At 36.0% G+C, this 17924-nt stretch overlaps 1 protein-coding gene across 6 annotated transcripts; it reads left to right on the forward strand.

The window, feature by feature from the left end:
• The first annotated feature begins 282 nt into the window (after positions 1-282).
• LOC108987067 (NADPH-dependent diflavin oxidoreductase 1) lies at positions 283-15535 on the forward strand. 6 transcript variants are annotated; one of them, XM_035694702.1, is made up of 13 exons: positions 283-569; positions 2629-2706; positions 2822-2926; positions 3265-3356; positions 5424-5619; positions 6907-7091; positions 7791-7888; positions 9296-9370; positions 9867-9977; positions 11910-12041; positions 13011-13130; positions 14304-14520; positions 14617-15467. In XM_035694702.1, exons 3-13 carry the CDS (start codon positions 2883-2885, stop codon positions 15144-15146), a joined length of 1800 nt encoding a protein of 599 aa, XP_035550595.1. In that variant the 5' UTR covers positions 283-569; positions 2629-2706; positions 2822-2882; the 3' UTR covers positions 15147-15467. The 6 variants fall into 6 exon arrangements, with proteins under 6 accessions (XP_035550595.1, XP_018815456.1, XP_035550597.1 ...); XM_018959912.2 differs by lacking the exon at positions 5424-5619 and adding an exon at positions 1552-1910 and having other exon boundaries at positions 480-569; XM_018959911.2 differs by lacking the exon at positions 5424-5619 and having other exon boundaries at positions 14617-15535.
• The last annotated feature ends 2389 nt before the right edge of the window (positions 15536-17924 follow it).

Below are 17924 nucleotides of genomic sequence, written 5' to 3' on the forward strand. Positions count from 1 at the left end.
GGTATCACATGTACTCACATCAATTTATAATATTATTTTATAAATTCTATATGTAAATCTATAATTTTTCTAGGTATTTTCTTTTATCTGAGAAATATTTTATACATAAAAAATTATATAAAAGTTAACTTACAAATTAATATAGTTTGATGTGATACGTCATATTATAAAATTATTTTTATTATAAATAGATCAAACAAATCTTATAAATTTATTTTTATATAATATTTTTAGATAATAGCAGTTCTCTTTTTATAATAAATAAAAACTGACATTGAAAAAGCTTTAGATTTGGGCGCAGATGCAGGCTTTCCCTCTTCCTCCCTCTCCGCGGCTCAGGCTCTTAAATTCCATAGAGCAGTAGGTAGCTTCGAGGTTTGGCCAAGTTAAACCCTAATATCTTCGTATACATAAAAAAGGAACTAAGCAGTATGGAAGATAGGCCCAAGCTGCTGATACTATACGCTACTCAAACCGGTAATGCGTTGGACGCGGCGGAGCGTGTGGGCCGAGAAGCCGAGCGCCGGGGATGCTCCGTCAAGCTTCTTTCTATGGACGAATACGACGTTGTAAGTTTTCCTTTTTTCATTTTTCCTTATCTTTTCTTTCCTTTCTTGGGTTTGTTGAGTTTTTAAGCAAATAAAAAGAGGAGAAAAACGTTGGGATCAAGATGTTGTTTTCTTCTAAAAAAAAAAAGGTGGTCGGATTTGGTACTAGGATCCGAAACTGTTATCTGAGACAATTCAACAGCGTTATGTGTCATGTTGGAATATGATTATCTCAAATAGTTTTTTTTTTATAAGTAATCTCAAATAGTATAAAGGTGGGGCTTATCTATGGCTCTTGGGTGTGGATTTTGGTATCAGAATCACCCCCTGATGAGTTTGAGTCTTAGAGTGTGACCTGCCCTTGTAAGCAACCTATGTCGGAGCCTAAATTGTTGGTGGGAGTGGATAATTGGAAGAGCTGTACAGAAGGAAAGCTCAGCTTTCTCTAAAAAGAGCTTAATTCAATCTCAGTGAGGTACTGCTATACAGATTATGCTTGATCAAGAGTACTCTTTCCAATTTGTCTACATATTTCTTGTCCCTGTTTCTACCTCCCTCTAGTGGGGCCAATCAAATTAGAGAAGCTATAGTGAGACTTTCAGGGAGGGAGCAAGGTGAAGAGCTCAAATCTCACTTCGTAAACTGGGAGAATGTGTGCTCTCCAATCTATGAGGGATGATTGGGAGTTTGAAACTTTCTCATATTCAATCAGGCCCTTCTATACAAGTGGCTTTGCCATTTCCAACATGTGTGGGAGGCCTTATGAAAAGCTATAGTGGAGTCTAAATTTGGTAGTGCCTGGGGTGAGTGGTGTTGTGATGAGATACATGGGCCACATGGGGTGGGATTGTGGAAAAATATTAGAAGAGGATGAGGTTTCTTCTAGTCATACTAGATTTGAATAGAGTGATGGCTTAAGATCAGAATCTGGAATGACTTATGGTATGGAGGCAGAGCCCTTTTGGAAGCTTACCCAGAGGTGTTCAATGTTCCATGAGTGCAGGAAACTTCAGTGGCTGCCCTATTGGAGTTCTTGGGGGGGGCTTCCTCAATGGAATGTTAGCTTTGCTTATACCCTACCTGATTAAGACATGGAGATGCAGATAAGATTCTTTGGAACCTTTCCAAGAAAGGGAAGTTCACTGTTCTATATTTGCCTTGTGTACTCTTTTTCTTGGAGGAGTATTTGGCAGACTAAGGTACCTCTAATGGTAGATTTTTTCCTTGGACAGCCTCTTTACATGCCTGATGGCTGCAATCGTGATTTGTAATATTCCAACTCTGAGTGGTATTAGCAAGCTGGGTGCTATGCTTGGAGTTGCCTTTTCTTTTCTACTTGGAACAGAACCTGGTATACAGAAAGTAAGTTAACAAACTTCCATTTCATCTGCCAGAAAGTAAGAATTTCTCATGAAGAATAGCTACTTGCCGAGGGGGATGAAATGTGAACAACATTCCTATCAGCTAAAGGACCCTCTCTAGATCAAGGATCCAATCCCCTGTTATCTTATCAATGAATTCTAGAAAGGCTCGAAATAGTGTAAAAACCCATAATGAATTGGCCTTGAGGATATTGTCTTAATAGAGAAGCATTATTCTCTGCTACGTACACTTTTTTGTTGTGTGCGGACGTATGGTTCACTTTTTTAGTATACGAGGGGTTAATGTTCATTGCTTGTTTGCACGTGTCACAACCATAGCTCTCATTTTTTGGGCCGCCCTGGGCATGGGAAGAGGGGGATGATTGGATAGATGAGATTGTAGCGTTCTTGGTTGGAAATAGAGAAGTGGATGGAGATGAAATGCATTGCAAGTGTGTTGCAACGCATTGGTGGAGGTCCAATGGGGTCTTATTCCTCTCCTTTTTTTTTCCTTTGAATTTTATTGTCCTCTAGTGCAGAGTCAGTTCTATCTTTCCTAATTCCTATATTGTCAGTGGTGATTGTAATAATAGATCTGTATAATTTCCTACTGCTAAGTGATAAGAAAGCTGTGCCTTCTGTTACTAAAACTTTCATGGCACCTGCTATCATGTCTTGAAAGCATTGCTTATTAGAATGTTACTTGTTTATTGTCTCAGAGTTCCTTACCTCATGAAGACACTGTAATTTTTGTTGCTTCTACCACAGGCCAGGGAGATACACCAGATTCCATGAAGGTTGTATGGAATTACTATGAACATTATTATTTCTGTTTTGTGAGTGGGCTAGATGTCTATATTTGGGCTAACCCCTCTCCTTCTCCGTTGTCTCATTTTGCTTGTATCTATGTAGGTCTTTTGGAGGTTTCTTCTGCAGAGAAATTTAAGTAAGCATTGGTTGGAAGGTGTACACTATGCTGTGTTTGGCTTGGGAGATTCTGGTTACCAGAAATATAATGTAACACTTTCTGGAGTTTTACTATATGTAGAAACTAGATAAATGTTGACCCACAATATTTCAATAATTGCTGTTCCATAAAATGTGGGAAGTTTGTTAACCTCCTCCATTTTGCAGTATGTTGCTAATAGAGCTATATGTGTGTAAATATGTACTATATTGGTTAGATCATCTTAATTGACTTGTTTAGATGTCTATCAAGTGGAATTTTCATCTTGGATTTCTTTTCTCAAATAATCTCCCTGTCGCATGCTTGTAAGTGTCATTTCAATCTTAACTTGGTAACTTTTTGTGTTTGAAGAAGTAAAATTTGTTTTTGTCTATGCTGATGGCTGCAGTTTGTTGCGAAGAAGCTTGACAAAAGACTGGCAGATCTTGGGGCTGTGGCCGTTGTTGAAAAAGGTTTGGGAGATGATCAGCACCCTTCAGGGTATGATTATAGTGAAATAACTGATGGAAAGATTTATGATTCTCTTCATCGAATTTTCACTTTGCATGTTCTTTTAGTTTTTCTTTGTTGTAAAAACATTGATTGATTTAGACCAGCGAGCACCTGCTAATGAAATCTGTTAACATATGTTGTGGTGGGCTTTAAAGGGTAAAAAGGACTATTTCTTAAAGTAAAACAGCAAGCAGATTTGAGATTTTTTAGGTTGTTTTAAGGTTTTTCTTATGGAAAATTTTAGGGGCTTGGGACTCAAAAGATCTATGCTAATTTTGAGAATTTTAAGATCAAAGGATTTGAATGAAGAAGCTTCTTAGTGTGAACAGATAGTTACATGAACAGTGAGATGGAGAAAGAGCAGAAAGAAATCAGGCATACAAGCCTCTTCCAAAAGCGTAGTCACTCTTACTTTTTCTGATGACATGGAATCTCACCAAGGCAAAGCCCTTCGAACTAACTCCTACAAAGTAAACCCCACATACACGAACCCACCTGCATTATTCAAATTTGAGCTTTTGATTTCAATGACAGTTATATAGGCTTCAGATTTTACTAATAAAAAAAAGATATATTTATATATATAGGCTTCAGATTTTACTAATAAAAAAAAGATATATTTATATATATAGGCTTCAGATTTTAGCATCTCTTAATAGGATTAGAACTCCTATTTCAATTAGCAAACTAAAGGCCTCATAGAACCCTATGAAAAATTGTAATGCTAGCCAAACATAATTAAGAAAACAACTTTTCTAAATAAAATGATGCCTGGGAATTTTATGAAATCCTAGATCTGCCACTGCTCATAGAAGTTTCCCTAACTTGTAATGACTCAATTTAAAAAAACTTTTTATCCTCAAGACACAACCTAAGCTTCTAGAGCATATAGGTCTTGCTTCAGTCAGATGTGTTGCATGAAGGCCCCACATGTAAAAAGCTCTTAGGCTGCCAAAATTGAAAAATTGAATCACTTTTGAGATAGCAATATGAATTATTCTCTCTTTTTGTACAAGTAATATTTTTCATTAAAAAGGCGCAATAAGGTCTACAACCCTTTGTACACAGAATGTAGACAAGATCCTCATTACACTCTTAGGGCTGGTTTGGATTCAGAAATGAGATGAGATAGTTTTAGATGAAAGATGAAAAAAATATTGTTAGAATATTATTTTTTTTAAATTATTATTGTTTTGGAATTTAAAAAATTTGAATTGGGATTTGAAAATTTTGAATTGTTTATTATATTTTGTGTGGAAATTTGAAAAAATTGTAATGATGAGATGAGATAAGACGGGGCCTTAATTTCAATTTTAACATACCCTGCATCACAAGTAGATTCTTACAACATTGAACTGTAAGTGATAAAATCTTAACCAATTGAATTTTTTTTTTTTTTTTTATATAAGTAAACAATTGTATTAAAAAGAATATGCATAACCCAAGTGCACAATATGGTATACAAGAGGTGACACCTATCTAGGAAGGAGAAATAAAAACAAGAAAATCATGAAAATCAAGTGCCGTTGAAATCAACAGCTTTGACCCATAAAAATAAGGTTCTAACAAAAAGTAATCTAAGCTCTTTCAATGAGCGCTCCTTGTCTTCAAATGTCCGATCATTACGCTCCTGCCATACGCACCACATAATACATATAAGAACTATCTTCTACACAGCTGTGATTTGTGGAATACCGCCTAGATTTGTCCAACTGGTTAGAAGTTCAACCACAGTGGCAGGCATAACCCCTAGGCTAGCTCTAATCGCCTGAATATATCTTCCTATAACACTCTAGCAACCTCACAATGCAACAGAAGATGATCCACAGTCTCCCCATTTTTTATACACATATAGCACTAGTCCACTATAATCACCCTACGTTTCTGTAAATTATCCATCGTCAAAATCTTACCCAGATAAGTTATCCAAGCAAAGAATGTCACTTTAGGGGGCGCCTTGTTTCTTCAGATCTTTCTCCATGGGAAGTGATTTCAATGCAATTGTGTGAGTGACTTATAGAAAGAGTGAAACGAGAATATACATTTTTCCTGCAGGTACCCACCACAATGTATCTGATCCTTGGGGGCTTGGTTTCATGGAGTTCAAGAGTCTAAAGAGATCTTCAAAGCTGTCAATTTCCCAATCTTTGGCCACCCTGGTAAAGCTCACATTCCATTGGACTAGATCACCAACTACCTTCATGGGATCGGCCACTGAAGCCCTTGATGCTGCCCCCAAAGGAAGTCCGAGGTAACCATAGGAAGAGAAGAAACTTTATGTCCAAGAGAGCTAGCCAACCACTGGATGTTGCAAGTGTTACCAACTGGACCCAATTTTTGACTTGGCTAAGTTCACTTTCAAGCCGGATACAGCTTCAAAACAGAGTAAAACTGCCCTCAATGCCTGAATCTAGTTGTGTTCTGCCTCACAAAAAATTAGAGTATCATCTGCGAACAAAAAATGGGAAGTGTTAAGAGTACCCCTATTAATGTCACCAACAGAAAAACCAGCCACAAAACCACCATTAACCAAGGCAGAAATAATTCTACTAAGCGCCTCCATGACTATGACGAAAAAGAGTGGAGACTGAGGATCCCCTTGTCTTAAGACAAGTTTGGGGAGTGAGATGAGATGAGAATTTTATGAATAGTCATAAGATAGTTTGTGAATAGTAGTGAGATAGTTTGAGTTAATATTTTATGTGGTTTTGAGAAAGGAGAGAGAATAAGTTGAATGAATATTATAAAGTTAAAATATTGTTAGAATATAGTTTTTTAGTATTATTTTTGTTTGATGATTTGAAAAAGTTGAATTGTTTTTTATTTTTTGTTTGAAAATTTGAAAAAATTGTAATGATTAGTTTGAAAAGGTTGTAATGATTAATTTGAAAGTAATTTGTGTTTGCGTGATGTTTGGGAAGGAGATGGGATGAGATGAGAATTTTGGGATGAAAACTTTTTCCAAACAAGCCCTTAGATCTCGAGAGCTATTAAAAAAACCATATGGACTGCCATTCACCAGAACTGAGAACTTCACTGTGGATATGCACCACCGGACCCATGAGCACCATCTCTCTCCAAAACCACACCTCTCCAGCAAGTAAAGTAGGAAATTCCAATTGACGTGATCATAGGCCTTCTCCATACATCATGGATTTGCTTGAGACCCAATCTGGCCATCCTTTCTAAGCCTTCAGCACCCAACTAGGTGGGATATAGTCAAAGATGAATTTGATACATTACATTTTTTTCCTTATATGTTTTGTAACGGTTAGCTCATTCTCTTCCCAAGTGCAATAAAATTTCAGTTATGATGCACCTACTACACTTTTACAACTAATTTTATAATCTACCAATGCAATCATGCCACTTCATTAAAATATATTTCAATTTTATAAGAACTACTCTCCATTTCATATAGAGTTGTAAAAGAGTTGTAAGTTCATCATTTTCCATAAAATTCTGTCTGTGTGCAAGTTAACTATGATGTGCTCCTTGGGATAATATCAAGTTTGCTCAAGATAGATTCTGATGAAAGGTATGAAGCTGCACTGGATCCATGGATGTCATCTCTATGGAGTATCTTGAATAAAATCAATCCTAAATTCTTCCCACAAGGTTCATATTTGGCGATTCCAGATATGAAATTGATTGATCAACCAAAAGTTCAGATCACGTATCATGGTGATGACAATGTGGATTCACAATTGCCAACTAACCCTGGTAATGTGATAGATTTCTTCTCATGGTAAATGCTCAATAAAAACTAAAAAGCCAATATTTTGCCTTCCTAAACAGTTTTTTCTTAGTTGCCATTTGTTACTGTTCTACCATGCATTCATAGAGAATGAATAACCTAACATCTCATATTACTAGAATCGGGTTTCATGTGCCTATCCCGTGAAAGGTTGAATTCAGATAGAGATATACAGGGAAACATGATACATGTCTAGTGTTTTTATATATTCATTGATCTATTCGGCTGTGAATTATATATTTTCATCACTGTGAATGCTAGGTATGTCACTAGAACATCCGTGTTTAATTCTAGTCTATATATAGTTTACTAGAAACTGCTTTATTACCAAAAATTGGCTAGTCCCTAGATTTTTTCCTTATATTTTTCTCCTATACCTATTTATTAATCAGAAAAGCAATGCTAGGATACAGAGAATAAATTTTCAATGATTGAAGTGGTGAGTTGAGTTTTTCATGTGTTCTCTTTTGTTTATCTGTGATATCTATTTTTCATAGAAAAAGTGGATTGACTTGAAGATAAAACTGAGATATTACTTTGTTATGTCAAATCAGTTTATTTATAGCAAATATCCTCGTTTACTTTTCAAATTATACTGGTAACAATTAATTTTCAGGTAATGGGGTTTTTACTGACATACTAAATATTTCGTTGTGATGTCTCAGATTTAAAATGGATTGAGATGCAGATTGGGTGGGCTCGCTCAATGTCTCCTGGAAAATTTACTCATGACAAGACTAGGCCTGGCTGCTTTCTGAAAATGGTATTGATATCAGGCTCCATTAATGTACAGAAAAAAAAAAATTATTGTTGTAGTTCCGCAATGCATTATTTAACTGTTTACTGATCTTGGTCAATATATAGTGCGCAAGGCATTGCATTACCTGTGGTATTTTAAGTTCCAAACTTTTTGGTTCCTCAGTTGAAATGGGAGAAGATGATGATACTCGGCCCTCTCTACTTGTTCAAATTAGTTAGGAGAGCTTAGTACCTTATCAATTTCGCAAGTCCCTATCCTCATAAATGACACACAAAACTTGTTGGAAAACCAAATAATTTAATATATGAAATTGATGCTAAGATATCCATTTGAAACAAATTTATTGACCAAAAGATACATATTATTTATTCTTACATTGGTGTAGTTGTTTGGACCTGCAATTTTTCTATAATATTTGATAGGTTCTATTTTAGTTTTTGTGGCAGCCCCTGCAAGAGCATACTTACAAGTAAAAGCCCTTTCTCCATTGATTGCATTTGCAATGGGGACAATGGTTTGAACTGGGATCGCACTTCTATTAAATTAAATACACGCTAAAAATTCTGACAATTTCTATTCTATAAATTTACTATCTCCTTCTTTGTCTTGTGTTTTTTTTTTCATCCGAGTAGATTTAATTAAATAAAAATAAACCGTTAAGCTTCTTCCTGCACGGAAGGATATAGAGAGAAGAAAAAATGTAATATAAAAAAGAAAAATGCACGAATAAACTAATGTCATTTTGGTGATGTCGGATGATTATTTCATACAATTTCTCCAAGTGTGAACTGAGGTTAGGAGCTTTTTTGTGCTCCATAATGGCTGTCCAAGGACTCCCTTATCCTGCTTCCTGGAAGAAATTATAAGAAGAAAGAAAATGTTTAGCTCATAAATGTCCATTTAAGACCATGCAGTAGTCTAAAATTCAGATCGTTTCCAGAGATTTGAAGATCGTGAGCGGTCAATAGATGAGCTTAGAATTTTCTTTCTCAATGCTTTATTACATTGGTCTATTGTAATTGATTTTAATCGCTTGAACTTTCATGAATTTCTTAAATCACTAGACTAGCAGACTATGCCATTGCATATGTTCCACGCACTTGGGCTCTTGCCCATTCTTATGATCGATAAAAAACTTTTTACCAATAAAAGAAATGAGATCCTTCATATTTTAATGTGGTTAGTCTATGCATCTTGCATTAACCCTGAGAATATTAAGGTCTTTCTTAATCCTAAATGTCTTGGATTGCTGTTGCCTATTTGACATTTATGTTGTGCTGGTTTTTACTTCTAAAAAATTGGTTGTGAAATATGTATTTTTTATCGTTTTATTTGGTCATGGCTACTTGGTCTCTCTCTCTACCACCACTTTCTCTTGAATTCCTCCTTTGTTGGGATTTTCTTGTGTAGATTAAAAATCAACCGCTGACTAGAGCAGGATGTGGCAAGGATGTGCGCCACTTTGAGTTTGAATTTGTTTCTTCTGTAAGTTGTGTACTTTATGTTCTTCTCTGGTGAAAATATAATGGTCTCTGTGTATTCTATCTTTACCCAGTGTTACTCCCACTTAAGTGGAGTCCTAGGGGGAGTGGCTTGCATGCAGTGACCACTCTCTAGACTTTAGCCTTTGCACTTGCACTTGGCAGCCTGAGATTTTTACCACCACACAAGATGATTGCCTGTCATCACTTTTTTTTTTTATAAGAGTAAATTTATTGATAAGAATGAAATAGGCATAGCCCATGTATACAAGAAGTATACAAAAGAACACCTAAATACATTCTAAGATCAAGAGATTAAAGACAAGAAGTCATGTGCATCGTTTCCATTAAGTACAATGGCTGAAAACCAAAGCATTAAAGTGTGTACAAAAAAATGCTGAAGCTCCGCCATTGCCCCTCATCACTTTGTATTCCGAGTCCATATACTATCTTGTAATATTAAGAAAAATTCATCATTTTCACTTTATTTGAATATTCAGGTCATTGAATATGTGGCTGGTGGCGTCCTCGAGGTTCTCCCCAGTCAGGATTCTGCTGCAGTGGATGCTTTCATACAGCGTTGTAGTTTGGACCCCGATGCTTTGATTACTGTAAGCAGTTTTCTTGTTTGCTGACTGAACCTGAGTGATTTCTCTTTTGAATTGTACATTCGCATAAATTGATTTTGAGTCATAGCATGTGATCACATAAATGAATACAGATAATTACATGGCCTTGCTCCTAGGTATCTGGGGTTTCAAGAACGAGTCCTGATCTCCCAATCCTTCATTTTTTAATTATTCTTAAGGGGTTTCAAGTTCTTAATACTACCAATTAAGATTTTATTTCTTTGAGTAAAGAAAACTATGAATATCTGCTTTGTGGTTGTTTATTAATTTGCATCTAGTTATATTTCTTGGGACCCACTGACTGCCTATAATCACACACACCTCTTCCATCATTAAATGAACTGGTATATGTCCCGCATGCTTGGGCTCTTGCCTACTCTTTTGATCAATATAAACTTGTTTACCGATCAAAAAAAAATTAAATGAACTGATGTGCAAACCATTTGTCAAAACCTCTTCCGAACTGTACAAGCTTTTTCCACATATGCAACTGTGGTTGTATGAACTTCAAATGTGGACGGAACGAAACGAGAGATGCTTCAACAAGAAGGAGAGAAATGTGGGGGAATTATGGAATTTTTTTGTGTTTTCTTTAGTCCAATGGTTGGCTGCTATTGTACTAAAGGGAGGGAATGTTCACGAGTTCTTGTTTTCTTTTCAGCTTTCTAGAATGTGATTAGGAGTCTCTTTTGTATACTTCCTGTGTACATAGGCGTTGCCTAGTTTCATTCAATCAATAAAATTTCTTACTTATAAAAACAAAACTTCATATGTGCCTGTCAAGTACGTAAAATGGATATTTATGTATGGGCTGAATACCCCTTAGGTAAGGGAATTGATTTCCCTGTATTGCTCCTGTCTGGGATCATATTTTACCACGTTTCATACTAGGCATGTGGAACAAAATGGGCCCGAAGTATAGAATATAAATTATTTGTTACCACTGAAAAGGGTTGACCAAGATCTGCAACGGACGCCTCCTTGCAACAAGCAATTGTCAACAGAGGGAAGACTTCCTTTTGGGGTTGATCTTTGTGCCAACTAGCATGCTAGATCTGATCTTGGGTCCATCATATACCACCTCATATGCAATAGATCTTGAGAATTCTTCCCATCCTCAAAATGTTTTTGTACACCCCAACTCTGAAAGGCCCATTGACTGCACTGGAACACCACCCGCCCCAAATGCTATCATACTTAATTTCCACTGCTGATTGCCACAAACCCTCCCTTAGGTTTTTGCCTCACAAACCACCTGAGGAGACCCCGATTTAAATCTTTGGCCAACTAACCATGTGACTCTCCACATACCCTTCTCCACAAGAAACCCTTTAAAGGCTTCTCAATATGCTTAGCAACGCCTACCTATTTGGTAAAGAGTGCTAGGAAATAAGTCTGCAAGTGAAAAAGAGTGCTTTTGACTGTCTAGAAGTATGCACGGTGGATGAAAGTTGCTAAAATGAAATGTTGAGTTAGGAAGATAGATTTACATTTAGAATTAATGCACTAGAGTTGCATTATTGGGCAATAAAGGGAGCACCAGGCTGACGTGGTTTGTTTATATGTGTGTATTTATTTGTGAGTGCATGTCAATATAGTCTGCCCATTTGCAATTAAAGTTCAATTACTGATCATTATGGCTTGATTGTAGTAGACCAAGATGATTGCACCACATGGACATCAGGAAGCTTATAAGGATATGAGTGGAGAGATGTGTGAGAGCTGATTTTCTTGGGCCCAAACCCAAAATTTTAGGCCAATGACATACGTAAATATGAGATGTTTAGCTCTTTAAGATGCCCTGCACTTTTTCTTTCTTTGATGCATTTTCGTTGATACATCATGCATACACATACTTCTTAGCATATCTGTCTACTAGCCAAACTTAATAAACTTAATTTTATTTGATTGCAGGTTCATCCTAGAGAGAAGGACAATCACTTTCTTCATACTTGTACAATTGCCAAGGTCCCGATAAAATTAAAAACTTTCGTGGAATTGACAATGGATGTTGCATCAGCTTCTCCTCGTCGCTATTTTTTCGAGGCAAGGACCCCATATGCTTTAGCTCTTCTGTTTTTCCCCTTCTATGGGGGTTTTCGTGAGAAAATTGCCACTGCCAGTTTGTATTACATGTCATTTTCTTGCTTCCTAGTTTTTTTCTTCATTCTATTGGGTAATGGATTTCGATCTTTACTGCTCATCTATTTATGGCTTTTAGATTACACCAGGGTGCAGACTAGTGGTCAAAGCGCCAGCGTGGGATGAGCTTTAGACTTTAGACATCCCTGGCTCGATTCCACATTAGGTGTTCCCCTAAATTACCCGATACATGATTCTGAGGAGTGGGGTCGTATATATGGAGTTTACTCCCCTTGGGTGGATCCTAAGGATCCTGTTTGGTCAGGTTTCACATCATCAAAAATAAAGATAAGTAATACTAGATACAGTTGTGAAGTGTGCAAGCGTTGTGCAATCCTTTTGAAAGAGTGGGGTCTACTATTAAAAAATTAGTTTTTTTTTCATGTGATTCTTGTATTTATTCACTTTTTTCAAAGGAATTGCGTGGCGCTTGCGCACTCCACGACTACAAATATCATTTCTCAATAAATAAATTGGTTTTGGATGTATTGCTAGATCCATACTCTAAGAATATGAACTGGAATTTTGTATGTGAAGTTGCGTCCACAATTTGGTTGATTTTCATTATTAGAAGGCCACCCAATGGGACAAAAAAAGAAAAAAACAAACATACAAAATCAAAAAAGTCAACTAAAAACAAAAGAGAAGAATCTCGTTTTGCACACAATCAGATTGCAAGTCTAACAATGATATGAATTCAGACTTATTATTGATAAGTTGTCCAACTCTGTCCATTGTTTAGGGGAAAGAAATCAAGTGAGTAGTGTTTCATCCTAAGCATGGTTTCTCAATGTTACCAAATTCTACTGGTTATGCATCTTGATACGTTTGTACTCTTATAGTTATCTTCCATTCTGTTAAAATATTTTGCAGGTCATTAGTTATTATGCAACAGCTCCACATGAAAAGGAAAGACTTCAATATTTTGCTTCACCTGAAGGAAGAGATGATCTGTACCAATACAACCAGAAGGAACGAAGAACTGTTCTTGAGGTGATTTCAAGTGAATATAATTGATTCATTGCACTTAGGACTGATGTACAACTCAAGTTCGGTTTGTTTATCAAACAAACTAAGGTTGAAGAAAGATGTAGAATTGTTTATTAATTGATTAATTCAGCCCGTCTAACTATGCATAACTTCAACTTTTTAATTTCTATAATATTATTTTTGAGCTTGTTTTTACTTGTCAAAAAAAAATATTTGAGTTTGTAATAAGATCATTGTAAATATTTAAAAAGATGAGAGAGAATCCCCCTCCTAATGGATAGATATAGCTTGAATCCCTAATTATTGTAAGTCGAGCTGTGTATATAGAAAATACGTTACATTTATATGATGAGTAAACTATAAAGTATATTTATGTGAACTCGATATTGGATTTTCTAAGCTTTAAATAAGGAAATAAGGTCATAAAATATAATATAACTAGGACTTTGGAAGAGAAAATATTATATGATTTTGTTGCAAATGCAAGATTGGTAAATTTACTAGTATAAGTTGATAAAAGAAATTAGCTTATCTTATTAACTTGAATGATATAATCATAACAGTAATTAAACAATAATAATTAGTACCAGTTAATGAAATGTTTAGACTCTAATGGTAGTACTTATTTTATGTGGAAAGAATAAATTAATCAAATCATGCGTGAACAGAGGGGAAAAAAAGAACTAAACCTAAGCATTTAATCTTAGCTCAGTAATGAAGCTTGAACTTTCAATACTCGGTTGGGCTGCCCAGGATTACAGCTTTATGCACTGTTCTGTCCTTTATCAACATTTCTGTCATATGAGGGTAATTTGTGTTACTAATTGTTTATTGAATCTGCTAAATGCTGCATGAGATGCAAATTGCGTTTCCTAAATGCGGTAAATGGTTGCATGATAAAACCTTGATTTGCAGATGATTTAGAGCGCTTATATATTTTTGGCATTCTCATGCGGACGGGTGTTGTTGTGTTGATGCTCTCTCTTTCACAATTGAAGTAAAATTGCCACTGTTTTTCCTTTTAGTGGGCTGTAGAGGATTTCAGGTGTCAAGTAGCTTATTAAAATTATCTGAAAAATCCAAACAATCTTTTATTATTTACTCTTTTCTTCTCTAGCATGCTCCAGTTGTGATTAGTCTCATTTTGTTTAATGAAATGATTTTCTTTGTAAACAGGTATTAGAGGACTTCCCATCTGTCAAAATGCCATTTGAATGGCTAGTGCAGTTGGTTCCTCCATTAAAAACCAGAGCTTTCTCCATATCTTCGTCCCCTTCAGCTCACCCCAATCAAGTGCACTTAACTGTCGATGTAGTGTCATGGACAACACCTTTTAAAAGAAAGCGAAGTGGTCTGTGCTCAATGTGGCTAGCCAAACTTCATCCTGAACAAAGTATGCCATAAATGTACCTATCAGAGCACATTATAAAATAAGCTACCACGCATATTACCTGTTAATATACTTAAACATTCATTCTGTCATGAACAGGCATTTATGTTCCAGCATGGTTTCGGAAAGGTACCCTTCCTCTGCCACCACCATCACTTCCCCTCATTCTTATTGGACCTGGAACTGGTTGTGCACCTTTCCGTGGATTTGTGGAGGAAAGAGCTATACAAAGTGAATCCAATGCAACCGCTCCAGTTATTTTCTTTTTTGGTTGCCGAAACGAGGAGAATGACTTCCTATACCGAGACTTTTGGTTGTCGCATTCACAAGAGGGTGGAGTACTTTCGGAAGCTAAGGGTGGAGGTTTTTTTGTTGCTTTCTCAAGGGATCAGCCGCAGAAGGTTTATGTGCAGCATAAGATGCGGGAAAATAGTCGGGCAATATGGAAATTGCTGAGCAAGGGAGCTGCTGTCTATGTTGCAGGTTCATCCACCAAAATGCCTTCTGACGTGTTGTCTGCCTTTGAGGATATTGTATCCACGGAAGGTGGGCTTTCAAAGGAATCTGCTGTGAGGTGGCTTAGGGCACTGGAAAAGGCTGGCAGCTACCATGTTGAAGCTTGGTCTTGAGCCTGCTTTATTCGTTATGTCATGGAAAAGTGAAAACACCTGTTTTGCAGTGGATTTTATGGATTGAGGTTCAGTGAAATTTCTAACCGATGTCTTTTGGCCAAGTATACACCAGAAGCGATTTGGGTAGAGGAGATTGGTCCTCGAGAAAGCATCTGTAATAGTTGCAGAATATTGTACGATAAGCTTATAGATAATTTCTGAATGTTTGAATCACGCTACTTTTTTTTTGTTCTGTTTTTTTTAAGTCGGGGAGGGGGTCAAATCCAACACCTCCATTTTAGAGGTTTAGATATTATGCCTTCAGGCCATATACCTTGACGAATCACACTTTGACGAATCGCGTTACTTTTGACTGAGGTTCTAATTGTCAAAAAAAAAAAAAAAAACAGACAGACAAGTCGGAAGATTACTTTATTTTACTGCCGTGGACCGTTCTTATCGTATTTTTTATTTTTTCGGTTAAGTATGGACGGTATTTTGTCATGTTAACCTTGAATAAAGTGTAGGATTTGGTAGGGGTAGTAATATGAAACATGATTCGTTAATCCAATACGAATACGACACGATGATAACGGGTTTGAGTTTAGTTTTAACCGATTTTGGTCAAAACGGATTAATAACGGGTCAACCTGTTTTGAACTGTTATGGTCTATTAAGAAAATTAAAATTACAATTTCACCTTTATACATAAAAATAAAATTATTGAGATTTTAATTTCGATATTTTTATTATTTGGATTGTAATTTTAGACTTATAGTTAGTTTTATATTTTTTATAGATATTATGATTTTAACATTTATATAAAATTATGCTAAACTTAACTAGGTCAAATGGGTTAATTTCGAGTCGAATTAATTTCGGGTCTGTTCAACCCATTTACATAAATGGATTAAAACGGGTTGAGTTGTGTTAACTTATTTTGTAGTATTTACTAACAGGTCAAAACGGGTTGATACAATACAACCCGTTATGTTAATAGATCATGTTAAAATTTAAGATTTTGACACAATAAATTTAACAGACCAGGTTAGGATTGACTCATATAGTATAATATATATGTCTTGACATAATATGACCCATTAACACGATTTGATACCCCTAAAGTTTGGACATACTTTTCACCTAGAAAAATTTTAGTATTTAGATTTTGCACCTTAACTGTCAAAACTGACGTATTAAAGCTTCAAACTATCCAAAATTGGTCATAATAACATCTATCCATATGTGGACCTTTTCAGGTATTTTTTTTTTCTAAGCAACCTTGCATATATTATAAGATAATAATAATAATTATAAAGTTAAGTGTGGATAATTTTCACTATCAAGAAACAACAAACATCTAGATAATAGGTCAGAACGGTATACAACTAAAAACAAGGTCGGTTGCTGTCCATTGCGCCACAGAATGCGCACATCTATTTACGAGTCAATGAATTTTGGCAAAGTTCCAAAGCCTGTGAGACAGTGAGAGGCTGAGATATGCTTAATGTCTTCAATGATGAGGTCAATGTGCCAGTGAGGGGTTGCTTTATTGACTATGGCTTCTATCATAAGCTGCGAATCACCTTCCAAGATTGTCATTTCTTGTTGCCTTTGGGAGGCCATTTACGTGGCTAGGAGAGTTGCTTTTGCTTCGGCTACTAAGGGATTAGAAGTGAAAAGCTTTTCTGTTTGGATTTCCAAAATTTTCCACTATGATCCCTACATACTGTTGAAGCCACTGAGAAGGAATCTCTGACTGCTGCATCGAATGAAAAACTCAAGAAGTTATCAGGAGGGGTCTTCCAACTATCTGCCTGGCTTTGCTTTTTTGTTTTACATGCTTCCTTGTATTCCTGGTATATTTTGTTTAGTTGAGCTTTTGTTAATTCAAGAGAGAAGGAAGTGTGATTATGTAGCATTTCATTTCTTTGCTTCCAGATGAAATCCAAGATTATCATAGCAAACAATTGAAAGTGATGTGCTTCTTCCTCTCGCAAACCCAATTGTATGGTCGGAGAAATGATCATATATATCCAATCCATTATAAACTGAATTGGCAGGGTTTCCAGCTCCAGTGACCATGAGCTTTGATACCACAAAATCCTGACAATTGGGCATTTTAGGAAGAGATGGAGTGATGTTTCTTCTTCTTGGTTACATAGAAGACATTCTTCTGATGGAGTTTCATGAATAACTTTTTGGATTCTTGATCTGGTAAGCAATATTTTCCATTGAAGTTTCCAAAGCGATAATTTATGTTGATCATGGAGTTTCAGTTTCCATATGCTTTTGTAGATATTCAGAGTGGCGGACTATTGAATTGTCTCCTATTTGTTGATTACCACTTGGTAAGCTGTTTTAACTGAAAATTCTCCTGTATTGCTTGGAGTCCAGATTATTTTGTCTTGACTCTGTGAAAAGGATGACAATGATATTTTCTGTATTTCAATTATACGTTCTTCATCAAACAGCTCTTACATTTTGTGAATATTTCATGATCTGGGGATATCAGTGAGGAGATCTTAAACTTTTAAGTGGGGATAAACCTCTTCCATTCTTTGTCGTGACTTAGGCTTGAAATTGCTAGTAGTTGGGATCCATGGTTGCGACCATATATTAATTGAACTTCCATTGCTAATCTGGTAGCATCTTCCTTTTTTGAGTTTCTCTTGTTTGTAATATCCCTTTCCATAGGCTTGAGTCCATCTACTTCGGATTTGTTTGACAGAAATTTGTGTTATTGTGATATTTTGCAAATAAAATTGCATGCCAAAGTCTATCTTGTCCTTTGCT

Source organism: Juglans regia, chromosome 10 (genome assembly GCF_001411555.2).
Source record: "Juglans regia cultivar Chandler chromosome 10, Walnut 2.0, whole genome shotgun sequence".
Lineage (NCBI taxonomy): Eukaryota > Viridiplantae > Streptophyta > Magnoliopsida > Fagales > Juglandaceae > Juglans > Juglans regia.